The sequence below is a fragment of the Manacus candei genome, unplaced genomic scaffold (genome assembly GCF_025592945.1).
Source record: "Manacus candei isolate 608988 ecotype Guabito, Panama unplaced genomic scaffold, ASM2559294v1 h1tg000018l, whole genome shotgun sequence".
In the NCBI taxonomy this organism is placed as follows: domain Eukaryota; kingdom Metazoa; phylum Chordata; class Aves; order Passeriformes; family Pipridae; genus Manacus; species Manacus candei.
In genome coordinates, this window is record NW_026138066.1 from 16662949 (window position 1) to 16690920 (window position 27972).

Genomic DNA, 27972 nt, shown 5'->3' on the forward strand with positions numbered 1-27972 from the left:
CCATTGCTCGCTGAGACATCAGAACCATACTCAGGCCAGAAAGGCCCAACTCATTCCTTTAAAACTGGTTGTCAGTGACCTTTGAGATGCCACTGCTGTTCACCTCCAGGCCTGTGCCAGAGGTCTCCAGTGCAGGAGGTCCCAGAGTCCCCAGGGAGTTTCAAATAGGGCTGCACACCCGTGCTCAAGCAAACTACCCAGGCCTGCAGTCTGCCTGAGCACAGGTTTCCCTGTCTGCAAAAGGTGGGTAACAAGCTCTCCTCTGGACAGCAGAACTGAGGAAATCAGATTCATTAATACATTAATGCCATTAAACAACCTTCCCAAGGGCTCCAGAAGTCGTGGTTCTTATATCTGTGCCTTAACCTAAACCCCTTGCCATCTCTGGGCTGTCAGACCAGTACATGCAACGTGATTCCCTCCAGTTTGGATGATGCCAGTCTGCAAAAGCTGCCACAGCAGCCTGGGCACTGCAATGGGCAGGGAAAGCACTATAAACCAGCCAGCTTTCCTCATCCTTTTCTCACTATTTGTCCTGGACTACATGCAGGTGTTTATGTATTGACACTTCCATCCTCCTCCTGCAAGCTGGCCATCCAGTTTCTCCTCTCTCCCAGGCTCTGAGCTTCTGAAGGCAGAGACTGGAGTTCAGCTGGACCAGCACAGTCCCTGGTCAGCACCACACACCCTCAGACACCTCCAGAGGGGTCAGGGAACTGCCCCTGCACACACAGCAGTCACCAGGAGGGATAAGAAGGCTGAGAGAGAGAGAAAGAGAGGGAGAATAAAGGAGAAAGAAAAAAAAAAGAATAATAATAACAACATTTCTGAAAAAGGCTGTGAGTCACTAATTGTTAGAAAGTGCTGCCAGTAAATCCTGTAACTTGACTGACCTTCAAAGATGGGACAGATCTTCCTCCAGGCAGTGACCCCTCCCTGGCTCGTGTACTGCCCCAGCGCCGTCTCCAGGAAGAACAGGGGGATCCCACAGGTGAAGAGGAAGATGAGGTAAGGGATGAGGAAGGCTCCTGCAGAGAGAGGTAAGATGCTCCCTCAGAAACCTCTTCAAAAACCTTATTCTCACCACTCCTTGCCAGGTACCTGGGCCACAGCTGGAATCAGCTAGATAAACACAAATATTTCTCTGAATTAACTGTGCAACCTCTGCTAGAGAGGCAAGGTCTCCAACACCATCATTTTCCAGAAAAAAATACAAGGGTGGTCTGTCTACTGCCAAATGCAGTACTTCTGCATTTATTCTTGGCCAAAACCTAAAGGTAAAGAGTAGCCAGATAAGGGGATAAAAAAAAAGTAAAAAAAAAAGGCAGGGCTGGAGTTCTCCCTGCTTCATGCTCCTGACCTCATTCCAGTTTTCAGTAGGAGTGGGGTGAACCAACTAAGTCTTTGTTTCACATAACCACATTTGTTCTGCCTTTCACGAGAGTCACAGCAAAACTCCCACTTGCCCAGAGGATACAAACCTGGAGGCTGGTGACATTTCTTACTAAGTAATAAATTTCCCAGGATATAAATTTACTTGAGGTATATTTCATGTCAAATTTGAAAAGCAGTTTGCACCAAAAGAATGGAAATAGGGGAAGGGCAACAGAGTATCTTTCCAGCATTTTCAAAATGAAGAGGGTTAACTTCTCCCTTTGAAATCAATTTTTTATTACAATGTAGAGCAATGTCTTAAGAGAAATCAGCCTAAAATAGAACTCAGATTAACCCTTGAGGAAATGGAAGAAGAAGGAGAGCAAAAGCAGGATTTTTCCAGAAACAATGACCAACATAAGCAAAGCATCAGAAAAGACAAAAACAAAAACATCAAAGTTGAATGCCCTATAAAAAGTAGTTTAATGCCCTGTTAGCTGTCTGAATCTTTTTTCCTTCTTTTCAGTTCTGCTGCCAAACCGATACACCCAGTAAATTCACTGCTCTGCTCAAAACTGGTCCTGAGATGTCATTTTCACAGCTGACCTTCCTTCTGTCACCTCACTGCCTTTCTCCTGATCTTTAGTGTAGGTTTTCACACTTTCACTCTGCTCCAAACAAGCTAAGGCAACTGTCTTCCTCGCTGAAACAACTGTCAAGGTCTTGCCACTCCACACAGTAAACTTTTGGTCATGGGTAGCTGTCGCTGCCAGCGCTTGCAACCACAATGAGGGTCCCTTTCTCAGCCAAACCCAGACATTGTCTCCCCCCAGGCCCTTTCCTCTCCTGCCAGCACCAGGCATCCACACTGAAATCCCTTCCTATGACAATTAGCAACTGGGAACACTTGCCCTTGTTTTTAAGCCAATGTCCTAGTTAGGACAGCTGAGATCAGTTCATCATGGTGGGTGTAACCCAAAACTGTATTCTATAGCCTTCCATGTCATTTCCCAGAAACTAGACTATTGTTGTCAATAGACTATTCGCACCCTCTGCCCATAGAGCATGGTGGGTGTAACCCAAAACTGTATTCTATAGCATTCCATGTCATTTCCCAGAAACTAGACTATTGTTGTCAATAGACTATTCGCACCCTCTACCCATAGAGCCTGACTCCTCAGGCTATAAACTAGGTGTTAAGAGGCCTGTGAGATAGAAGGATGTTTCTGTCCTCACACCCTTTGTGAACTCCCCGCCCTGAGGGGAGTACCAAGCATTCCTGCCTGAACTGGAGGATATATAATCTTGGAGTTTTGGAACATTTTTTCAACCCACTCGTGGGATCCAGAGGACGGCTGCATCTCATCGCTCTCAACCAGACTTAGACCACCACTGGACTGCGATCACCAGTTCTGGCCAGACTGCAGCAGCTCTCCCACCAGCAGGTTCTTCCCCTCTCCCTTTACTTTGGACTCAAACAGGGCCCAAGGAACACCACTTTGTTCAGGCCCCAGGGTACTGGGTTATACATTTGGGTTTTTGTGGGTTGAGACCAATTGTTTGTTTGTATTATTGTACTTACTGTATTATTTTAATAAATTGTTATTCTGACTTATAATCTCTCCTTTGAGTTGGGTTCATTCCCCCTGCTGGTTAACTTTTAAACCAGCACAGCCAACAATGTTACAATAACAAGGAACATCCAAATTTTCCCCTAAACACAGCTGTGCGTAGCTGCAGGAGACCCGGGGCCAGAGGGAAGGAGGCTGGTTCTCAGGGTCAGTCCAGGTTTGCAGAGCAGGGACAGGGAGCTGCATGTGCTGAACTAGAGGCAGCTGCTGCTTTTGGTGCTGCAAGACATCTATCTGTTTGCCAAATCTGCAAGACAGCTTTATCATCCTGCACACAGATGAGTCTTTCAGCAGATTCCAGATTCTCTCCTCTGATACCATTTGTCTCAGAGGTTGACCCATTGTGGTCTCTGAGCAATGAGGGCTTTGTTAAACCTCTATTGCCTTGTCTCTTGTAACCATCCCAGAGGAGTTACCAGCTGAAACTCCAGTTGTGATCCCCTCCTCAACTTGCTGCTCCGCTGGAGGACTGAGGGGCCCCCAGAAACAGATTCTTTTTCCTTATGAGACAACAGCAAGTTCAGGATGCTGTTCAGAATCAGATCAAATTTGATAGTGCAGCCATAGGTAAGGCTACAGTTGGTTGCTTTACAGCAAATTAGTGCTATTGTTTCTATGGCATCTCTCTTACAGCTTTATAACCATCTCAGTACCTCTGAAGGTGGAGAAAGGTGACAGGACAGCCATCTCCAGTTTGGGGAGGAGGGACGGGGATGCAACAGTTATAAGTGGAAAATGCCTTCTTTGCCATTTCAAGGACTTTTCCAATGATGAGAATATCTTTGAGTGTCATAGGAAAGACAGTGCCCTGTCCCACACAAGTTTGTCAGCCATCTGGTTCCCTAGAGCCCTGGAGAGGGAACTGTACCTTGTACAGCAGTGGCATACCTTCTGCAAAGGCAGCATGTGAGCTGTGAGGGAAGGCCTCTCCCATCCTAATCTTTCCCAAGGCTAGCCTTGTTGCCCTCTGAATTACAGCTTTAGATATTCCAGAGTAGTTTAATTAAAAAAAAAAAAAAGTTATTCAATAGGTATCTAAAGTGAACAAAAGTAGCCTTTTCACTTACACTAATTATCATACAAATTGCAAGGACTACTGAAACGGATACCACAGGCATAAACTATGCAAAGATATCATCTGAGCCCAGGAAGAAATTTTCCATGCAAAACCCATGACTCCTCTCTCAAAGCATCCCTGCAGAATGGGCTGTTCAATCAGAGGCACCCCCAGTGTTTACTAACCCATGCTGGTCTGATTTGCTTTTGGTGCCTCCAGTGCCTCCCATCAAAACATAGGAAAAGGAGACTGGAGGATCTGCTAAAAACCATCCCAGGTTTAAGAAAAACTCAATTCCATTTTCTTTAACTATTTCTTACCCAGCCCCTCTTTGTTTTAGAGGACTCATTGTATTGTCTCCTGTTTGATTTGGAATTTGGAAGTCCTGGGATAAACTACAGTGGAACCACTCATCTATTCGTGAAAGCTCACGGTGCCTTGGACAAAAAAGACCTTTGTGGCATGGTTTGCAGAGAAAGGAATTTTAAAGTGGGGGAAACAAGCAAGTCCCAGAGCGTTATTTCAAGGTGTCTCTAGAGAACAAGAACAAAAGAGAAGTTATTGCTGTATTTGACATGTAATTTGTTATTCCTCCTTTTCTTTTACAAAGTTGATTTTGATTCACCAAGAAAAGTTAGTGACAGTCAATTATTCCCTTCCGTTTCATTTTATTGTTATGAGAAAGTTTAATTTTTAACCATGTAATGATCTTACTGCAGTGCTACTGGAAAAGGAGAGCCATGCAAAGAGACAAAGGGGAAGGTGAATGAACCCTTCCATGGGTTTTCCTAGTAGTGGTTTGATGGCTGTGGGAACTGCTCCTGAGAAAAAGGGAGAAATGTCCTCCTAAGGAGTATCAGGCCTTGGCAAGGATACCAGCACCATCTAAGCTTTTCCTCTGTGAGGAAGGGCCTGAGAGAGGTGGAGGTGACACCGGGAGTAGGAAAAGGGAATTGTGTAGGAGGAGGCTGCTGATGGCTTTCTGACCATTCACAGCACTTGATAGTTTCCAAAGACCACCAATTTCTTGAGATACCCAAGGGCCTTAAGAAGTTACTAGAGTTAATTCAGCATCCAAACTTGAGATTGCTGCTTTCAGAAACAGTACCTGCTGGACAGCTGAATTCACCCCTCAGTTTTTATTCCTCCTGGTTTTGGCAGGAGCTAACTTGCTGGAGGAGAAGATAAGGGAGTGCATGTTGGGGCACATGAGGCATAGGAGAAACGGGTTCAGGCATGCACATATCTCTTGTCATGGCTACAGATCTAGAACATCTCATGCATGCTGTGAACTTACCACCACCATTCTTGTAGCAGAGGTATGGGAACCTCCACACGTTACCCAGACCAATGATCTCCCCTGCCACAGACAGCACAAACTCCACTTTGCTACGCCACTGGCCTCTCTCTTCCATTTCCTCCACTTTTGTCTCTTCAGGTCCTGCAATGGCCCCATTGGGCTCTCCTTCTTTAGGCACAGCTCTTGTCATGGCTCTGTGGGACAGAAGAAAAGGAGAACATGGGATGTAGAGAGCCACTGCAGGACAAGCTGGTGGGAAGAGGGAGGGAGGGGACCTGTCACCACAATAGTTGTGTTCCTTGTGTCAGCCTGAGGTTCCATTATCCTCCAGAAAATGGTTTCTTTAGTGTCAGCACAAAGTATTATCCCCAAGTTATGTCTGTGCTGAAGAGACAGAGGAAAGGTCACTGATCAGGTGAGATGAACCCACCCACACTACCCCTTTACTGGACTCACCCCTGAATTCACCCTTCCCTGCTCACAGCCCCCTTCCTCATCCTTCCTATCTGCCCCTGACTAAGTGCTCTGCACCTCCATCATTGCTGAAACCTGGCCTGTTAAATTGGAAACAGCAGTTCAGAGGAAGAGAACAGGAGCTGGAGCTGAAGCAGAAGGAGGGAATGGAGGCAGAAGGAGTTTCTTCTCCCAGTGTGCTTTATACAACAACTGTCTGGTTTTAGATGGCAGGAGAGAAATGTTAATAAGATTAATAATCTGAACAAGAATGGACAACCTACTATCTTACCTCAAGGCACTGGTAGGAGTGTTGTCTTTGTCCCCCTGGACACCACATTACACTACCACAGCCTGACAACGCAGCAGTGCACAGGCACTTATTTGACCCAGGCTCTCTTCACTAACAAGCAGGTACCAGCACCAATCCTCCACCTTTGCCTAACCTTTCAAAGAATACAGGGCAAGGAAACAAAGCCCCTGGGGTGAGCAAAAGGGCCTCATACTTTTGAGGTGTTTCGTGTCCGGGCAAGGGAGTTCTCAGATTAGACAAGTCCAGTGCTGCAGTGAAAATATCAGCGGGAAAAAGCCCAGAGGTGGAAACACAGAGTGAAGTCACTGTTGGAGGAGACATGTTGAATGTGGCTGGGCCTCCAGAGTGGCACAATTAAGACATTTTCCAGTCTCTACTAAATCCTGCATTACGTTTAGCATCATCTTAATGAAGCAATGTTAGTGGTTGCTGTTAAAAGATGCAATTCTCTACCATACACAAAGTCCTTTTATTGGCTAGTTACTTTAAATCTAATCAAAATTCACACAGACCAGACTGAATCTTCTTTTCAACAACATTTTCATGTTGTTACAGGCAGTTGATTATAAGAAGAAATGAAAGCATGAAAAGAGAAAGCTTCCTCTGTCACAGCTAAAAAAATTCTTCTCAAAATCTTCCTCTAGTGAGTTTCCTGAGGTAGGGATGCACATGTCAGTCCTGACAGAAAGCACAGACCTAACACGAGCAGGGAATCTGGTGAACCATGACAGGGAGGTCCTAATTTTAGCTACATCTCACTGGTGGCATTATTAGTAAGCACAGTTTGGCCTCTGAAAGAGTGATTGGCATCAGCAAGGGATACACATTGCCATGTTGGGATTGGGAAACTACACCGGAAACAAAGCAGCAGCATCTCTGTTTCCATTTCCAGCATCTGAGACTGCAAAGAAATCAGGGCTTGGTTCCTTCAGTAGTAACTTACAGATTCAATTTGCTGGTGGTTCACCAGGGTTTTTTTTAATGTCACATCTATCATTCCTTCTGTGCCACCTAAGGGGACATCCCCATCTCTGGGGAGCAACAGGGACAGCAGTCTGCGTCACCCACACCGCTTAACATTTCCACTGCCCCCAGATCTGCTCTGGACTACTTCAACTTGCTCTCTCCCAGGCAAAGTCCAAGCACAGCTCTGGAGGCAGCTCAGGCCAGGGACCTCTCCCAGTCAGCAACTCAGTGGTGAGCAGGATCTTGTCACCTTTGATGTCCTTTACCTTATAGGACCACCAAATCTATCTATCCACCCTTTGCACCAGGACCTATTCCCTCCCTCCTTATGCCTAGTCTCTCTCCAGTCATCTCCCTGTGGACCAGCATCAGGGCATGAGATATCTCATGGGGAGTAGGGACTACCAGGGAATATGACCTAGCTGGAAATAAAAGCACACATGTAGACTCTAACTTCTAATTGTCCCAGCAGCCAAGGAACACCACAGCACTTGTTTTGGTGTAGTTTCCAGTGAGGCAAGGGGGAAGCAGGAACAGGAACTGGTTGGCTCTGCTGGCACTTACCCCACACAGCACAGCATCATTATCAAAGTATCTCATTTACTTCTGTAAATGAAATGATTTCCTAAATGCAAACCCTCTGGATATATCAGGCCCTCGGGCAAAGAAACATGCTTGAGTATGAAAAGACAACTTCTAATGAATGTTCACAGCAAAACAAGTAGTTCTTTAACACAGACATGTTTCCTCCCTCTGTTATTCAAGCAAAGAAAGGAAATCAGATCTCACAGTGTAATACACCACTTGCTCTCTAAGTGCCCAAGGCAACAACAGTCTTTGTTCCCCCATCTGCTTTCCTGAAGGGCCCATCCTATTTGCTTTGAAATCATCAGCAGATATCCATGGACTCTGAACGTATAGGGATGAATCTCCTGCAAAGCATCAACCACTGTAATAGAGGCTGCAGCAAGAACGAGGGGAGCACAAACCAAGGAGGAGAGTAATCAGGGGTCAGTGAAGAGCATCCTCCAGGCTAACACAGCTGCCTCTTCGAAAACATTGCATAAGATCCTGATCCCTTATAAATTTGAGAGGGTTTTAGAGTTATTTCCTATATGAGCTTATATATGGGCAGTACTGCAGGGGGCATAACCAGTTTCAGTGTCAAATGCAGATGTGTGAGGGCACTAAGGAATCAATCTCCATTTTATCTCCAGCCCTTGCCCTTTATAGTTCATATGCTGGAAAGCACCTATTTACTGGTATGGCTTGCATAGTCCCAAACCCAGCAAGGGCTCTAACACATATAGATCTACATATGAGTGTAAAGGTCAATCAGCCCTCTAACAGCCTCATACAAACCTCAAACCCCACATTTTAAGAAGGCAGTATCAAGGCACACACCCTAAATGCTGGCTTGCAGCAGCAGCTCACCAGCACAGAGATCCTCCCAGTCCCAGCTTTGCCCTCTTCCCTTAGCTCGCCTGCTGGGCTGCATAGGGAGGTGGAAACACCGTGTCCTCCTGCCAGCCATTTCTCAGCTTCTGAAGCTCAGGCAAGGCCCCTTTCCCCACTGCCTGCCTGCAGCAAGGCCTGCCAGCTGGCTAATCAGTTTATTCCGATGCTGCAGCACAGCCTCCTCATCTTTGAGAGGAGCAGAGCTCCACGCACTGTCAAATGTGAGAGAAAAAGTAACACATACTTAATGAGATGTGTTTGATCTGTCACAGTCCTTGGCACATTCCAATTTGCTGCAGTCCAGGGCACATTATCAAGTACAATGATGTTTAAGTCTGGGTTATTGAGGATGTCACAGGAAGATGGCAGGAGATGACTTACCTAATGCTTTGTTTTTATTCTTTTAATGTAAGGTGGATGCAAGAGCCAGCCTATTTCTACTAATATTTGTGTTTTACTTCTCTTTTGTTAGACCTGTTTCACATGTGGGGGAAGGGGAAGATCACAATCAGGTAATCACCTGTCACCAAGCCCCAGGAAGGGAATGCTACGAGTGCCAGCCTGCAGCCTCAGCCCTGTCACCAGTCTCCACCCCAGGGACACCTGGACCAGAGCTTTGACTCTGCATCTCTCCTTTGACTCCTGAATAGGTGTGCAAGTTTCGAGCTGGCTTCCCGCCAAGTCCCCGAAACTCGACAACAAGGACCCGCCTCCCAGAGAGGGAAAAGAAAACCAAGCAGCCAAAGCTATAGCAAATATATATATATATATATATATATATATTACATATGAGACAGATACACAAAAGGAGAATACCACACACAGAAGGGGGGGGGGGGGGGGGAAAAGGGAAGGGAGAAGGACAAAAAGGGGCAAGGACCGAACAAGCCAACCAGCCGACCGAAGGCAAACTAGCAAAAAAATCTCACCACTTCCCTTCGAACAGGCAGGATGGCTAGACACGGCCCAAGGCTCTCCCCTCACGCGTGGCAGATAACGGTAGTCACTGTAGGCCTCAGCTCCAGATAAACCAGACCAAAACAGGGACCCGCCGTTCTCGAACCTCGCCGGAAAGGAAGAGAGCGAGATGCCTCCCGCTGGCCTTATTTATACCTCAAGTTACGTAAAGGAATAGCATGGAATACTTCCGTGGTCACTTTTCTAGTTTCCTTCCTGGTTACAAGTTGGTCTCCAGGAAGGCCTAGAGTGAAACCACCACATTCTCCACCCCTTATTCCATACTATTTCTTTACGCAACACCTATGTCTCACGTTCGTCTACATCCCGCGCATATATATACACATTTGCATATATATATATATATAGTTCTTGTTGGTCTCTCGGCACAGTTGTCTCGTCGTTGGAAAATCAATACAGATGTCAGTTCAGTCCAGATCTTTGGTCTCCTCAGTCACCATTACAATTCTGATTTTATGGCTGTTTCATCACTGGACTGTCTCATCACCGGATACCAGCAACAGCTTAGTTCAGGTCTCTCTCTCATCTGGTGACTGGCTTCCTGTAAAAACACAACTTAGGACATACAATTAGTTTTTCCCCAAGGCTAAGTTTCCTTGAGGCACACACTGGATGACTCCATCCTTCCTCATTACCCACCACGTATGTCCTGGCCCTTGAGCAAAGACAATCCCACGAATGGGTTTGTCTTGGCCTGAGGCAGGGGTAACCCAAACAGCTTTCCCTAGCATTCCCCTCAAATGGATTGCTGGAACTTTATCTCCATCAACAATGTGAAGGGATTCTGCCTGTGCAGGGCCAGCTCGATTGACAGAACCCCTGGTGTTAACTAGCCAGGTAGCCTTGGCTAAGTTCTTGTCCCAGTTTTTATAAGTCCCCTCACCTAATAACTTTAGAGTGGTCTTCAATAATCCGTTATATCTCTCAACCTTCCCAGCAGCTGGTGCATGGTATGGAATGTGGTATACCCATTCGATACCATGTTCCCTCGCCCAAGTGGTGACTAATTCATTTTTGAAATGAGTCCCGTTGTCTGACTCGATACGTTCTGGGGTCCCATGTCTCCACAAAACTTGCTTTTCAAGGCCTAGAATGGTATTTCGGGCCGTTGCGTGGGGCACTGAAAAAGTCTCTAGCCATCCGGTTGTTGCTTCCACCATGGTAAGTACATAGCACTTACCTTGGCGGGTCTGTGGCAGTTTGATATAATCAACCTGCCATGCCTCTCCATACTTATACTTATCCCATCGTCCACCATACCACAGGGGCTTCAGTCTTTTTGCCTGCTTAATAGCGGCACAAGTTTCACAATCATGGATAACTTCAGAAATTACATCCATGCTTAAATCCACCCCTCGGTCTCGTGCCCATCTGTGGGTGGCATCTCGGCCCTGATGACCGGAAGCATCATGGGCCCATCGAGCTAGAAACAATTCTCCTTTCTGCTGCCAGTCTAGGTCTACTTGTGACACTCCTATCTGTGCAGCTCGGTCTGCTTCTCTATTGTTATTGTGTTCTTCATTAGCTCGCTTTTTGGGCATGTGGGCATCTACATGGTGGACTCTCACATTCAGATTCTTCGCTCTGGTAGCGATGTCCTGCCACAAGTCAGCAGCCCAGATGGGTTTTCCTCCACGCCTCCAGTTCATCTTCTTCCATCGATCCAACCATCCCCATAAGGCATTGGCTATCATCCACGAGTCAGTGTAGAGGTAGAGCCTTGGCCATCCTTCTCGTTCAGCAATGTCCAGGGCCAATTGGACAGCTTTGAGCTCTGCAAATTGACTTGACTCGCCTTGACCTTCAGCAGCTTCTGCCACTCGTCGGGTGGGACTCCAAACGGCCGCTTTCCACTTCTGGTTCCTTCCTACAATTCGGCAAGAACCATCAGTGAAAAGGGCATAACGCCTTTCTTCATCTGGCAGCTGATCAAATGGCGGAGCTTCTTCAGCTCGGCTCACTGGTTCTTCCTCTTCTTCTGCCAGGCTGAAGTTCCCACCTTCAGGCCAATTTGTGATAACCTCCAGAATTCCAGGGCGATTTGAGCTTCCCAATCGTACACGCTGCGTAATCAAGGCTATCCACTTGCTCCATGTAGCATCCGTGGCATGATGCGTAGGGGGCACCTTCCCTTTGAACATCCAGCTCAAGACGGGTAATCGGGGTGCCAGGAAGAGCTGTGCTTCGGTACCAATTACCTCTGAAGCTGCTCGTATACCTTCATACGCCGCTAAGATTTCCTTTTCCACAGGGGTGTAATTGGCCTCAGAACCTCTGTAGCTTCGGCTCCAGAAACCCAGTGGTCGCCCTCGCGTCTCGCCAGGCACCTTTTGCCAGAGGCTCCAGGAGGGACCTTTATCTCCAGCTGCAGAGTAGAGCACATTCTTTACATCTGGTCCCATTCTAACTGGTCCAAGAGCCACGGCATGTGCAATTTCTTGCTTGATCTGCCTGAAAGCTTGTTGTTGCTCAGGACCCCACTGGAAATTGTTCTTTTTACGGGTCACAAAGTAAAGAGGGCTCACAATCTGACTGTATTCTGGGATATGCATCCTCCAGAAGCCTATGGCTCCCAGAAAAGCTTGGGTTTCTTTCTTGTTTGTGGGGGGAGCCATTGCTACAATCTTGTTGATTATGTCTGTTGGTATCTGGCGTCGTCCATCTTGCCATTTCACCCCTAGGAATTGGATCTCTCGGGCAGGTCCCTTGACTTTGCTCTTCTTGATAGCGAAACCGGCCTCGAGGAGAATCTGGATGATCGTCTGTCCTTTTTTGAAAACTTCTTCTGCTGTATCCCCCCATACAATGATGTCATCGATGTACTGGATGTGTTCGGGAGCCTTACCCTTCTCTAGTGTGACCTGGATCAGTCCATGACAGATGGTTGGACTGTGTTTCCACCCCTGGGGCAGTCGATTCCAGGTGTATTGAACGCCCCTCCAGGTGAAAGCAAACTGTGGCCTGCACTCTGCCGCTAAAGGAATGGAGAAAAACGCGTTGGCTATGTCGATGGTGGCGTACCACTTTGCTGTCTTGGACTCCAACTCATATTGGAGCTCCAGCATATCTGGCACGGCAGCACTCAACGGTGGCGTAACTTCATTTAAGCCACGATAGTCCACAGTCAGTCTCCACTCTCCATCGGATTTACGCACAGGCCAGATGGGGCTGTTGAAGGGTGAATGGGTTCTGCTGACCACCCCTTGGCTCTCCAACTTTCGGATCATTTTGTGGATAGGGATCACAGCATCTCGGTTTGTCCGATACTGTCGTCTGTGTACAGTTGTTGTGGCCATTGGCACTTCTTGATCTTTAACTCGTAGTAATCCTACAATGGAAGGGTCTTCTGAAAGGCCAGGAAGGGCAGACAATTGCTTGGACCCCTCTTCAATCACCGTGGCTACACCAAAAGCCCACCGGTACCCTTTCGGGTCCTTGAAGTATCCTCTTCTTAGGTAGTCCATACCAAGGATGCAAGGGGCTTCTGGCCCCGTCACAATGGGACGCTTTTCCCATTGGTCTCCCGTCAAGCTCATGTCCGCCTCTACTACTGACAATTCTTGAGACCCTCCTGTCACTCCAGAAATAGTAACAGTCTCGGTACTCTTATACTCCGAAGGCATTACAGTACACTGGGCTCCAGTATCTATCAAGGCCTGGTATCTCTGAGGATCCGATGTGCCAGGCCATCGGACCCACACAGCCCAGTAAACCCGGTTATCTTCTTGGTCCCTCTCCTTCTCCTGGCAGAAGGCAGGGCCCCTCTACTGGTCTTGATCAGAGCATTCGTCGTCAGAGTTTGACTTTGACTTCTTAGGCTTTTTGCCATTGTCGAAGTGGACCTCCATCTTCTCGTGTTTCGGCGATCGCAGTTTCTCTTCTAAGAAATCTCCGTCTACTACATAGACAACTTTCTTGTCAGTCTTCTTTCGCTTCAGCTCCCTCACTCTAGCTTCAAGCTTAGAAGTGGGTTCACCATCCCACTTCTTCATGTTTTCTCCTTTACTACGAAGGTATGCCCATAGTTGGTTACGTGACCCACGCTTAGAGTTCTCTTTCCTTCGACGTGTGAATGACAGGGACCGTGAGCAAGATTGAGACCAGGATCGAGGTCTAGGCCGAGGTCGTCTTTGTCGGTCCCGCCGTGATCTTCCCATTGGCCTTTCTTGGTAATCTCTATACCTTCTGTCCTCTCTGTCTCTAAGGTCGTCCTCATATCTGGAATATTCATAATCTCTCTCCGTTCTTTCCCTATCGTAGGTGCGTCGGTACAGGGGATTGAAGGAGTCTTCCATATTTTCCTCGATGGTTCTTATCCAAGCACACATAGTGTCCACGCTTGGTTCATCCATCTTTGGATTATATACGGGTATCAAGCAGGAAATATATGGTTTAGGGGCACCTTGAATTACCTTTTTCCACATTGGTTGCGTGCAGGGAACATTCTCAGGAACTTGGATATCATAATAATCTGGATCAGAATAGATGATCTCCAGCATGGCCAATTCCCGTAGGTATTGGATGCCTTCTTCCGCAGTCCTCCACCTTCTTGAAGAACTCTTCAGGGACTCCTTAAATGGGTATTTCACTCTCACCGCGTGGAGTATTCGGAGCCAAAGACTGGATGCCATTTTCTCCCTCCCCATTTCTTGCTCTATCACAGGGTCTCGAGCAATGGATCCCAACTGTCGTGCTTCATCACCTTCAATTACATGACTATCAGCTCCCTTGTCCCAGCATCGCACCAGCCAGGTGAGGACTTCTTCACCAGGCAAGCGCATATAATCTCTCCGTAAATCTCGAAGCTCTCTTGTGGTCAGTGATTGTGTAATTTCGCTTTCTCGCATAATTTCTTGTCCATCTCTCCCACGTAGAATCTTTTCCACCTCTCTCTTTACTCTTCCACTCCTACGTGGGACTGCTCCCACTTCCTCCCTATATCTCTCATGTGGAGGTGGAGACTGAGCATGCCGTGGGGATAAGCTTCTATATTGTTCACGCCGCGGAGATGGTTTCCTATGCCGTTCATACCGTGGGGATGGACTCCTACGCCGTTCACGCCGCGGAGATGGACTTCTGCGTCGTTCACGCCGTGGAGATGGACTTCTATGCCATTCATGCCGTGGGGATGGACTCCTGCGTCGTTCGCGATACCCAGCTGGTGGAGGTAGTGAGTAATCTTTCACGTGGTGAGATAAGGGCCTCTTCCTCCAATCATTCACACCTCCAAGAGAAGGTTGGGTCTGGAGGGGTAGGGATAATTCCCCCTCCAATTGAGGGGAATGCTTTGGCTCCTTCTTTGCGTCTTTTGTAACACTGAATGTGTAGTCAGGATATAAATCATCAAGCGACAATATACCACCGGCCGTTTGTACTGTTGCTTTCTTTTCTCTTGATGCTGTTCTGTATTCCTTTGGGCGTGCCCCTAGTTCTCTTGGACGTGCTCCTTCCCGTGTAACCGTTTCTTCCTCTCTGGTACCTGCTTCTTCTCTTCCAATCGCTCCTTCCTCAGTCACAACCACTACTTCCTCTCTCGCAGTCGCGCCTTCATCACTTGCTGTTGCTCCTTCTCCCATTGCTGCCGCTCCTTCGTCCACTACATCTTGAGTGAATTGGATAGGTTCTTCTGTTCCTTCTTCTTCTTCTTCTTCTTCTCTTTCTTCTGTGCGTTCTGGTTGGGGAGATGAGTCTGTAAGTTCCTTGATCTCTCTTACCCACGTCTTCTTCTTCTTCATAGGGGCAATGATGACCTTCCGGTTCTTAGCTTGAGTCCCGGTTCTAGTGGGCTTAGTAGAAATGGCATTGACTTCAAGTTGTGTTTGGACCCCAACTTCTGTGGACCTAATAGGGACATCACTGGTTTCAAGTGGCGTGGTTTGGGTTTCTGTGTCGACCTTACCCCTTTGAAGGTGGTCTATGGCAGCTCGATAAGCATTAGCCAGGCCCCAGCACAAAGCGGAGAATTGCATATTCGGATCTTTGTAGGAAAAACACCCTTCTGCCAAACAGTGGGCCATCTCACCAGAATCAAACATTTGTTCTGGTGTGAACTCCCAATTAATGGGGGGTGACACATGTCCTACTAATCTACCGAAATCTTCCCAAGCTCCATGCCACCCGGGGACTGGCCTGTCTGCAGCCCTTTCCAAAGTTCCAGCGAGTCCCTTTGAGGTGTGATCTTTCCTACAAGAGGGAAGGCAACGGAACCCCATTCTTCCAAGTTTAAGTAGCACTTCCAGTACCTTTATCAATGACAGTACTGTTGCAATAAGATTTATATAGTAATTAGAGCCAATTTTAACCATGGGGATTTCCTTTACCAAACCTTCGATGTCAAAATTAAAGGATGGAAGCAATTCGTTCCATCCATCCTCAAGGTCTGGACGTCTCCCTATACGGTAGCCTAACACAGGTGTAAAGGTGGCTAGAATTATAAGACAAATTAATGAAATAGCCATTGTTTTTTGTTATTATTTCTTCTTGATCCCAAAACAAACCTTTGTTTATATAAACAAAGTTTCCTTGGCTGCTTTCCCAGACTCTGGCAGTGTTCCCAGACCTGTTCCCAAAACAATAGATTGGTTTTGCAAAACAACACCGAGCTTGGCTGTCTTCCTGGAAAAACGTTTATCAAAACAAGCCAAACTTAACCAAAATATCCCACTTCTGACACCAAAAATGTTGTGCAAGTTTCGAGCTGGCTTCCCGCCAAGTCCCCGAAACTCGACAACAAGGACCCGCCTCCCAGAGAGGGAAAAGAAAACCAAGCAGCCAAAGCTATAGCAAATATATATATATATATATATATATATATTACATATGAGACAGATACACAAAAGGAGAATACCACACACAGAAGGGGGGGGGGGGGGGGGAAAAGGGAAGGGAGAAGGACAAAAAGGGGCAAGGACCGAACAAGCCAACCAGCCGACCGAAGGCAAACTAGCAAAAAAATCTCACCACTTCCCTTCGAACAGGCAGGATGGCTAGACACGGCCCAAGGCTCTCCCCTCACGCGTGGCAGATAACGGTAGTCACTGTAGGCCTCAGCTCCAGATAAACCAGACCAAAACAGGGACCCGCCGTTCTCGAACCTCGCCGGAAAGGAAGAGAGCGAGATGCCTCCCGCTGGCCTTATTTATACCTCAAGTTACGTAAAGGAATAGCATGGAATACTTCCGTGGTCACTTTTCTAGTTTCCTTCCTGGTTACAAGTTGGTCTCCAGGAAGGCCTAGAGTGAAACCACCACAATAGGCCAACACAAAGGATAGAATTGTGATGCTGCAATGAGGAACATAGCTTGGACAAACAGAACAGCAGAGGAGATGCAGCACCTGTGGCTTCATTTTCCTATTTTAAGAAGGGGGAAAGCATCCTGGTTATGAAGTCAAACCTCTTCAGCTGGGAACAGATGATGGATTAAACTGGTGCCCAAAGTTTTGGTCCTTCATGTCATGAACTACAGCTTCTCCTTTCCCAGACAAAGCCATGCACAGCATTACAAATCCCCACTACTTCCCTCTCAGCTTTGCCTGCTGTTTCTGTGATGAAGCCTATTTATGTACCTCCTGGCTCTCTTTCTAAACATCTAATCCTACTGTGCCCCTGCCCTATATGTTCTGGGGCCAGATGGGGACTCAAATAACTTCTTGTTTCCAGCTAAGAACAATTTGGTTCTCCCATGGCAGCCGCAGCCATCTACTGTGTTACATCCTGACAGGCAGACATTTTCCTCTCCCTTTGGATACCCCTCTCCGTAATCTATGAGTTCAAAGTAAAGACTGTGCCCCTCACTGCTCACCTGCACCTTTTCTGCTGTTCTTCACCAAATTTTAGGGGAAAAAATCCTATGACTCTTTCATTCCCAGCCTCTTTTTCCCCTCTGCCATAAAGTTTTCCCAACTTTTAAGATGCTATCTGATGCAATCCATAGTCTACCCCTCTCCTGATCCCACTCACCACCACCACCACCACCTCCCCTTCTCAGCTCCCCCTGAACTCAACAGTCTCTTCTAGAGGTGCTTTGCTGTATTTTCAGCCCTCAGCACTTTGAGGAGGTGCTTTTTGCCAGGCCTGGAGTACCCTTCACAGGAGTGACCTGCAGTCTGTCATCTTCCTACAGAGTAGGAGGCTTCCTCTGTGCCCAGTGCAACAGGCAGCTCTGTGTGAAATGGTACAGGGCTGGGCATGGTGCATGGAAGCAGCCAAATTTTTTCCCAAAAAGATTTACTGCTGAAAAAATAAGAACACTTGGATTCCCACAGGTTCTGGAAGGAGAACAGGCAGCATGCAGGCATCCATAAACATAGACCAACAAGTTCCCTTCTTCAACATTTGAATGCGGTAACTCAGTCTCCCTCTGGTCACAAATTTTGGACTTTGTTTGTCCCACACCTACCACCACAGGATTCTTGAAGTATTGTCACAAAAGGCAAGGAAAAGCAAAGACACCTCTGAAGTGCTCTGGACACTCACCCGCTGTGTCTGATGTGCTGAACACACAATGCAGATATGCAGGAGAACAGCATTTTTTGGCTTTATTTGGAAACAAGATGCCACTAAAGAGGAGAGGCAGGAATCAGAAGAAGAGGAGCATATGAAGAGAAAGTGTCATTTGAAAGCAAAACATGGTGGTATCCTCAGCCTCCCCCAGGGTAAAAAAAGGGCTTTTTCAGAGTTTTTCAGGTGAGATAAGGAGCAAGAGAGAGACGAGAAAGTTGAGAGTGAAGCCACATGGAGTTTTGACACCAGAGGAAGAAGCCAATGGCAATTCTCCTAAAGCTTTTCTTCCTGAAACTTACTGCCTGTTCCTGACTGCTGTCAAGACAGAAGCTTCTACTGATGGGAAGTTAACATCCTCCGTTTGACCTCCTCTGCTGATTTATCTTAAGGCAAATGAGAAGAGGACAATCTCAAGAGGGAATAGTGAAACAGAGACAACTGCAAACAGAGATGTCTTTAAAAAGGAGCCAATAGCACTCATTAGAGGAAGCACAGTGTTAAAGCTCCTTTGGACACTGGTAGGTGCTGCCTGGGCTGCAGAATCACAGGTGACAATGCAGGCAGCTGCACTGCATTTATGTTTCTTGGTTTCACTTTGAAACAAGCAGCAACCAAGGACATAAATTGCAATTTAAGGTGGGGAGGGAGGAATCAGAAAGCAAAGCAGGCTGTTACAAAAGGAGGAGCAGGAGGACGCAGAAAATTCTCTGGTTGCACAATCAGAGCCAGCAGTTAGTCGGCAGCTGAAATCCTGCACTGCATTTTGATGGCAGGAGGCGGGGGCGGCTGTGGGAGCAGAGAGAGAAAATCAGGGCTCAGAGAGGAACAGTAGTGCCAAGGTACAGCTTGAGGAACAAACCCAGTTAAATTAGTGAGTGGGGGCTGCTACTGGAATAGGTCATCTCTGCAAGATGGACAGGAAAATATTAGCAGTAGAAGGAAGTCTTTTCCAGCCAATCTAAGAGAGCGGGGATGGCTGCTTCCAAACCCAGGTGCTGCTGGAGAATGGCTCACTCCAGCTGCAAAAAGACAAGGAAAGATGTAGCATGAGAAAGGCTGATCAACTAGAGGACAGCAGCTGAAATTAAAATGCCTTTCGTTTCGAACTGTTGAAAGCTACTTGGCTTCTTTACACTTTCTAATTAACTTCCAGATTCTGTGGGCTGCAGGGTATTCTCAAAGCATCTGTTCAGCAAGGTTCATGGGGCACAGGAGGCTGTTACAAGGATCAGATTCTGCCTATATTTTCTCCAATGTGAAATAAGAGCAATGCTTCTGCAGTCAGAGAGTTTGCTACTTACTGGCACCAGAAAGAGTGAGATAAGAAGCAAATGAGAGTTTGCTAATGACATGTACATCTGCAGTACAAGCTGCAAGGATTATAGAGCATTACCCTTCAGAGCACACACCCCCAGCTCAGGAGGGTACCAAATGGCTCCTGGCCTGTCTTCTGCTGCCAGAACAGGAGATCCTCCTAAGTACCTAAAAGTGGCTGGACTTTCCTGAGGATCAGTGGCAAACATCTTGCTAAAATCAGTGTAGGCTGTTGTTCTCAGGGCCAGATCAGTCTCTGTCAGTGTCCATGGTTCACCATGCCTGCTCTGAGCTACAGAGACATGGGGGTCTTCTTTCTTTAACCTAGAAAAAAAGTCAAGACTAACTGATGAAGTCCATAAACGGGGTGTAAATATGGCCAGAAACCAGTCTTCACATAAAACGAGATACTCCTGAGACCTCCACTCAGCCCACAGTCTGGTTGTATTCGCTGCAACACAGCAAGAGGCCCATCCACAGCAGGATCCATCCTTCTTACAGGGCACCACAGTGACAGGTCTCCTATAGACACAGAGCCAGCTTGGCCCCAGGGGAGCCCCTAGATTCACCTCCCTGGTGGCTGGAGGTGTCTAGCTGATGTCCCGTGGCTTGCTCAGAGGTCCTTGTGCACAGCCAAGGGGACAGCACAGCTTCTGTCACTGGCTGGAGGAGCAGAGCAGGTGAACAGCATAGAGTGTGAAAGCTGTGCTGCTCCAGTACCCGCTCTGCAAACAGGCCCCACAGGGGCACAGAGGGGCAGCAACCTGTGGTGCAGCCCCAAGGTGCCCCACGGGGAGAGGACGGAGTCTGCAGGATGGGACATGGTGGCTACAGAGCTGCCACCTCACTGGGGCAGCAATTTCACAGAGCAAGGCACAGCACCTGGCAGCCCTGGGCAGGTCGGGTGAAGAGACAGAGGCTGCCAGCCCTGAAGGCTTGGCCACCTGTGTGCAGCCTGAGCCTGGCGGCCAAGGAGTTAGGGAAGGATGGGCAGCAAAGCCACTGGAGCAAGAGAGCAGAAGAGCCAGCACTGCAGCCAATGGTTCAGAGGTGGGAGAGCAGCACAGGGAATTTGGCATCACACTGCTGTAGGCAGTTGTATCTAAACTCCCCCAGGCGGGCACACCCTGCCAGACCTCCCAAAAACACAGCCTGAGGGCACTTGCTGTCAGTGACAAGAAAGGGGGAGCGTGAGGGAAGCACACTCAAGCAAAACTCTCCCAAAAGGCAGTCAAGGTTAAGGCACACCATGTTGCTTTATGCCTCTCACACGGAGGACAAGGGGAGCCAACAGTGTCTCAGCCCAGATGTGTGTGCAGACATCACAGAGCAGCAGAGCAGAGCTGCAGGAGCTCCCCACCATGATTGTCCCCACACTGCTCAGCCCTGCATGGGGAGCCCAGCACCTTGTGTCCTGCTCAGGTGCAGGCTGGGGATCTACCTGGCGGACTCTGGGCAGGCTCAGCCATCTCCAGTTGGTGCTCAGGACTAGTCACACCAGGTGAAATCAGTGCAGGCAGAGGTATATGGAGACTATGACTCCAGAAGTGCCCTAAGTGCCTTCCAGCAGTGCCTGATGTAACACCACACTGTAATGCCATGGGACTGCACCCCACCTGCACCCTCTGAGAGGCAAGGTGTCTGCTTTCCGGCCTGGGGCACCAAAACTTTCCTATAGCCCTGCCCAGGAGCACCGTCAAGCAGAGATATGGCACAGGACATTCTAGCCTGCCCTCTGCAAGGGCCACATCTGCACCCACGAATCCAGCAAAATTGGGCTGTTAAAGAGCTTCAAAGGTCAGGTCCAAGGTTCAGCCTCTCATATCAGCAGCTGCCAAAGAGGAAAAACTAGGGCAACAGCATTTCCAATGGCATTGGGTGAAAGCCTTGACTAACAGTGATTACTTTAAAAGCACTGTTGATTTAAGAAGACGCAGATCAGGTGTTATGAAACCCCCACATGTTCCGCTTGAGTTTGTTCACAAAAATGCCCAAGATCCTCAGAGTTTAGCACATGCAGAAACTATGCTGTCTCCCTGCCTCACCCCTACTCAGAGGCAAATTTGATGAAGCCTTGGTGGAAAGAAGAACAAGGAGCACATTACCAGGTACATCTTTTAGAGCTGCAGCCCCCAAGTAAATGCTTTAAGGCCAGCACCTCTGCAGGGCAGCACAGGAAGAGAGGGAGTCACTGACTCATATTTGCAGTAGCTGAAATGCCTACAGCCTACTTCACACCTAGCACCTTTGCTGTACCTATTATCACTTAGTTATCTGCCCTTCATCCCTGTCCTTATCTGGCTTGCTCTCATCTCTCTTCTCAATCTTTCTGCTGAGTACTTTTCTCTCTCTCTCTCTCTCTCTCTGCTGCCACAACCTTCAGTACCAATTATCCATCCTTCAGGCATCTCTTTGCTCTCAGCTTCCCAGCAGCCCCCCAGCAGCTTCTCTGCCTGTCCTTTCCTATAGGAATCACTAAAAGAAAAATCTCTTCCCTGGTTTGATCCAAACTGATTATTTGCTCCTTATTTTCCATCTCTCTCTTCCTTTGTTTAACGCTGAGAAGATTTTCCCCTTGCAGATTTGCTGGACCACTCTCCAGAGCACTGGCATGCAGCAGGGAGGACTGGAGGCACTGGCACTCCCGGTGTGACACACACATCCAGCCAGATCTGCTCAATGAGCAAACGCCCAACTCACCTGAACCCTGCGCAGGTCTCCCCCAGGCAAGCCCCTCCCGTTCTATCTTGTCCTGTCCTTTCCCGTCCCACTGGAATCCAGGCAGGGAATCCACCGAGTGCCAAAGAGATACAGGAAGAGTTTAGGCAGAGACTACCCTCTCTCCTCCTCCTGTCCCTCCCCTTCCACCAGCTCCCCCCACCAAATTATCACCCAGCTCACGTGTGGGTGGTGGGACATCAGGCAGGGAGGTGCATCAGGGTAAAAGAACTTTCTCCCCTACTCTCTCACAACATGCACAACATGCACCCCTCCAGACCTTGAACTGTGGCCCTGACAGGAAAGCAAAATAAGGTCAGCCACAGGCGGGCAGGGTAAAGGACCAATGTTTGCAAACATCAACAACAGCAGTCAGGGAGTGACTCCAGGTCATCTGGACCTTAGCAGAGAGGGACCTCCCCCCTTGCAGACCCTGCAGCATGGCCCAGTCTGACTGCCACATGGTCCCACTGCACTGGAGCTCCAGCACTTTAGCAGGATAGTGACATCCCTCAAAGTCATCCTACAAATGTGCAGAATTGTCCCATCTCCAGGGAGCACTACACTAAACCTTCTTCTGTGGCCAAGCTGAAGACTCACTAACACTATGAGACAGGTGAACAAAAGGCAGAGGGTGTGTGAAGAGGGGGATGTTTGTCCTGGGGTCACGCAGGCCCCTCCCTCCATGCCTGTGCCCTATGCTGAGTGCCAGTAGAGCTCATGGGACAGAGCTCTGCCAGCAAGAAGAGGTACTGCAGGAATCTTTATAGTATCTGGGTGCTCCTTAGGAGTGCACAATCCCTCTGTGCCTAGCCCTGATACACTTTTCCAGGGCTTCTCATGACCAACACTAGCAACAGGCATTCCAGTTACACCATTTTTCTCAAGATACTTCAGGTCTGATTTTTTTTTTTTTAATGTTATGTTTAATGCTGTTACTGTTTTGTCTTCTGCTTTGCCTGTTAATGTGCCTTCCAAATTCCTATGGACCTTTTCATGTACCCATGTGGCCTAACCAGAGCCGCATGTGGGGTGGGAGGTGGGGAACATCCAGCACATGCTCCAGTGGCTCACCTGTGTCAGGGCTCACCAGATAAGCATCCCTCAGCCCCCTCAGTGGGAAACCAGGAGCTGACACGAGCCCTCACCACCACAGAGTGGGGAAGCAGTAGGTTTACGTGCCTGCACACGCTTATAGAGGTCATTTGTAATGTTGTCTCAAAAAAATCCTCCACAGGTGCCAGAAGCCAGTGACTCAGATTGCATTGGAGCACGCTGGATTAGCTTGGGGACAAATAATGCTGGAGACATGTGTAAGGGGAATCAACCCTGTGCCTGGTGGGATCCTTGGGATAAACCACTGAGGCCAGCGCCGGAGGCAGTAAGGAAAAACATCTCCATCTACTTCGGGGGTGTAATGTACTACCTCAGCTGACACTGGAGGCAGGCCCACACTTCTGAGCAATGCAAAGAGGGGCAGAGCAGCTCAGGGTGAGATCTGGGGGACATCCCCAGGGTGGTGGAGCTCCGAGCCAGCCCAGCCCTCTCCCAGAGGTACTAGCTGGGCAATGGGGCTGCTAGGGTGGCAGCTGGAGCAGGTGATGCTTCTTCACAGGCAGCCAAGGACAAAGTGTAGTACACTGTTTCTGGGATTAAACTTCCAAGCATGCCATTTTCAAAACCCTGGCTTTCACCTTCCCTATGGGCTAGTTGAATTGATTGGTCCCACACCCAAAGAAATACAGGTTGATTCTTCCTTTGCACAACCTGGCATCAACATCAGAGGGGACAGGCTCCATCTTCTACCTTTTAGGGGCTGCCTCTGAAGTCCTGAAAGACTGCAAGGTGAACACCATGTGCTGGCTACACAACACAGCCACTGCATTGCCTCTGTCCCTGCCCACGAAGGACAGTGCCACTGCCTGTCCTGTCACAGAGGACTGGTGTGACCCAGCACAGCTGAGGAAAAGGTGCAGTAGAGGTTATCCAGATATGAAAAGGGGATTGAGATAAGCCTAGGTAAGCAGAGCTGACCTAAAAACTTGATTTATCCACACTGAAGTGTTTCACAGGAACAGCGCGGGTTTTGTGCAAAGCTGTAGATGGGAAATGACCTGTGACATTCAGGTAAAACAAGAAAGTCAACCTAAATGAAAACTTTATCCAGCAATGTGTCAAAGTCATTCTCCAGGAGGAAAAAAAGGCTGCTATTTCTGTTTTCCAGCCCAGAAGGTGCCAGAAGTCACACTCGGGCTTCAGTGTTTCCCATCAGGCAATAATTCATGGTGGTTTTAAATCCTGCTACAGGCATGGGGCACATTTATCTCAGCATGGCAGCTTCCACGTGAGGGATTGCACTAGAGTGATGGCCCAGACTGAAAACCAGAAACCACCTTCTGACCAGCTCAGCTGAGGGGGAAGAGACTGTGCTCAGGAGAAGGCAAGGTAAGGGGTGATGCATTACCTGACCAATAATTGGCACCTTCACTGGCAGAGTCAGCCCTGAGCAGGCACCCTGGGCTGCACAGCTGTGTAGGTAGGACAGGGCTGCTAAGGGGCATGACAACCTCACTGCAGAACTCCTCCTCTCTGAGTGTGGATGAGGTTGCTCTTAAACACTCCATCCCCAAAAGGAAAGTGCTGCTTGCAATAAATCCTAGAAATGTTCAAAGCACCCCCTTCCCCAGGCAGCATGAACCCCTCTCAGACATGGGACCTGCCCTGCTGTGTGCAGCTCAGACATCAGCAGCACACACATCTCCATAGCTCTCCCCACAGCACACCCTGAGGTGCTTTGCAAAGGAAGGGAGGGCACTGTCTGATTTTGCAAGCAGGAAAACCAAGACAAGAGGAAGCCCCATTGCTGTGCCCAGGGGTGCACAGGAGGAATGGGAAAGCACAGCTGTCCCACCACATAGAGGTACCCACTCCATCTGCAGCTGCCAGCTCACTCAGAGCCAGTTGCATGGGTTTCCATCCCCTCCCATCATAAGAGGAGAACTATCCTTGAAGTGACCTGATACCCTCAACCTGCCAGGCCCAGGGCAGCTGGAGACCAGGACTCAGCCTGCTACACCATCCTTTGCTCTGATGGATGGGTAACCACAACTTCAGATCTGCCCTGTACCTCCTCAAAGGTCTACTCCTCCCCACCCTGCTCACCCCCTGCCAGCTGGCAGTGCACCCTTGCCTCCCTTTTCACCTTCTCTTTTCTCATAGCACGTGTTGGTTTTTCCCATTATCTGGGTCTCCCCACCCTTTCCTCCCTTCCAGCCAGCTCTGACATGCCTGCAGAAGAGCCAGCCCAGAGCGGCAGGCTGCCAACACCAGCCCACACCAGGGCCACACTCCCTGGCAGCAGCAAGTCCTGGGCCCCACGATGCTTCCCTCATCCCTGAGCCAGTGAGATGCAAGGATTCAAGCCAAAACGAGTCCATTCCCTCCCCCCCTCCCAGTCCAGCTTTTGGGAGAGGTCTGTCAGCATGACACCCTATGGGTGAATCCAAAATGTGCTCCTGCTCTACAAACACCAGAAGCTGCAGAGGCAGTCACTGGGATTTGTGCTGGAGACAGCAAACCCTGCAGCCCTGGCTGCCCAACTGGCTGTGCCACCTGCAGGAGAAGCCACCACTGCCCTCACTTGTCCAGACCAATCCCACCTTTTAACACTTTTGCAAGCAAAATGGGAGAAATGCTTCCCCCTTGAGCACAAAGCCGTTGCCTCTTTGGCCAAGAGCTTGCCTAGCCAACTGAGTACTGTTTGCAGAGGATTTCCTCCTAGGCATTCATGTAATTTATTTTTTATGTTCACAGCTAACTTCTACTGTGACTTCTGACAGCAGTTCCTCCAAAACTAATCACTAGTTAACATGACCAAAGTAACAAGTGTTAATGAGACCCCACAGAACCATGACGAGCTCCAGCAGCCACAGCACCGCTCCCCCACCAGGCTCCCAGGGAAGAGGAGGCTGCCAGGAGCCTTCATCTTTGGAAGTACAGGCAGGGTGAGACATCCCCTGTTTCACAGCATTCCTGGTGGGGGAGAGGATGAGGCAAGGGCAAATGGCTTAGAAGGTGATAAAGGTGGTCAGGGGGACCACTGACCACTGACCACTAACAATGTTGGGGGAACATCTGTAGTCTAACAGCTTCTCTGAGTCTCACAGCACTGCTCATTATTGATCAGAGACCAAGGAGGATCACAGTACAAAGGCAGGCAGAGGACACATGGGTATGTGCCTGTTTGCTCCTGCTTTCCCTCCCTGCTTCCTCAGGGCAGCTGAGCCTGGTGCTGTGGGACGTGTGTTGTGACAGCAAACACCTCCAGTGTACAGGGCACAAGGATGGGAAGGACAAGGTCAGTCTGCAGGCACAGAGAAGCACATGTGGCTGCCCAAAATGATGCAACTCTGGGCAGGTCAGATGGAGAAGGGGGTAAGCAAACCACTGGTAACTTCTTAGAAGTAACAGCTTCCTGTCTTTGTGCTCCCACACACATGCTTCCCTTATCTGCACCATGCAGATCCCCATCCTGCAGGCTGCTAACCATGTTAGGAGACAAGGGCTCAGCCAAACACCCTGTTCCATGGGATATGCTCATCTGCACCCACCTGTAGGACACACTTAACAGATTATTTGTGGATCTCTGCTTCACAGAATTATGTATCTCATGTGTTAACATGTTAATCTTACTCTGTTCTCTCCATTTATGCACCATGGCCTGTCTTTTCCCAACACATCCACCTTTCTTGTCACCAAACAGCAACTCACAATATGTATTTTTTCAACAGCCATGGAAAACTGTCTTGTATATATCACTAATGGCAAAAGGAGAAGGACCTCTCAAGGCATCTCTTAAAACATGCTGGGAACCCCAGGAATCAGGATGCTCGCCCTGAGACTCATCCTGCTCCACAGGTCCACAGGTCCATCCCTGAGTCTCTCCCCTGCCCTATTTGGGCATCTCCATCCCTAGGTTAGGAGGGCTGAGACTTCCCTGGGCACCACTGATGCAAGCATCATAGCATGGGAAAAGCAGAGCCTGGTTTTCACAGACAGATGGATGGAAAGGTCATCCTTTCCAAGCACTAGCAACCAGGGACAGAATCTCAGGGACGATTTTATTTTTAGGTGAACTTCTCATCTGAAAAAAAAAAAAAAAGGGTCTTTGATCTCATGCCCATTATCCAGAAAATAATGGGTTGAATTCTCAGCCTAAGTTGCAGGTTTTGGATTCTGAAGGTGGGAAATTTCCAATGACCACACACCTCCTGTCTAAAGGGACAACAGCATCTCTCCAGTTAGAGAAGGGATGAATAGGTGTAAATTCCACAGAGTGCAAGGAATACTGGGCTGATTTTGAATTCAAGTAAAATTCCTTTCACCACAATCCACATCATGAACAATCACCATATTCCAAATTTTACCAAAGTTCCCTCTAACCATGGGGTCTTAAAAAGTGCTGTGAAAGATTTCATGTCTGGAAGTTTCAAATATATTAATTTCAGATTTAGTCCATCAACCTTATCAACGAGCAATACAGAATATACTTGATTCATATTTCAAGCCAGGTGTCATAGGTTCTAATACTTTGTCTTAAATTCCTATCAGAAACAATATATTTATTTAAGTGTTCATCAAAACCTTTGATCCTCTTGCTTATTTGACCTGTCTAGCTCATCCAAAGCTTTACAGCAACTGGGTCATGTAAGAACACAGGCTTGGGAGGTTTCCTGGCTCATACATAACCAGATCAATAAACCACATGCCCAGCTCACTGGACACCAGGCTATATTGAAACAAAGCAAGTCACAAGGCTTTCAGCAAACTCAAATTTGCCTACATGCAGCCAAGCAGACTTTTTACATCAGCCATATTTTGGAGACAGCTGTGCACAATTACTGTTTT

General features: G+C 48.3%; 1 protein-coding gene across 5 annotated transcripts in view; it reads right to left on the bottom strand.

The window, feature by feature from the left end:
- The window catches only part of SLC6A12 (solute carrier family 6 member 12), a 49920-nt gene extending 27384 nt beyond the window's left edge, over positions 1 to 22536 (bottom strand). Inside the window, exons 1-5 of one of the 5 annotated variants that reach the window (XM_051784948.1) lie at positions 22249 to 22536; positions 22048 to 22117; positions 19516 to 19671; positions 5360 to 5556; positions 894 to 1028 (exon numbers count right to left, since the gene is read on the bottom strand). In XM_051784948.1, coding sequence (XP_051640908.1) covers positions 894 to 1028; positions 5360 to 5556; positions 19516 to 19556 — 373 coding nt within the window. In that variant the 5' untranslated portion in view covers positions 19557 to 19671; positions 22048 to 22117; positions 22249 to 22536. The other 4 variants (XM_051784949.1, XM_051784950.1, XM_051784952.1 and 1 more) reach the window with 4 other exon arrangements.
- Between the last annotated feature and the right edge of the window lie 5436 nt (positions 22537 to 27972).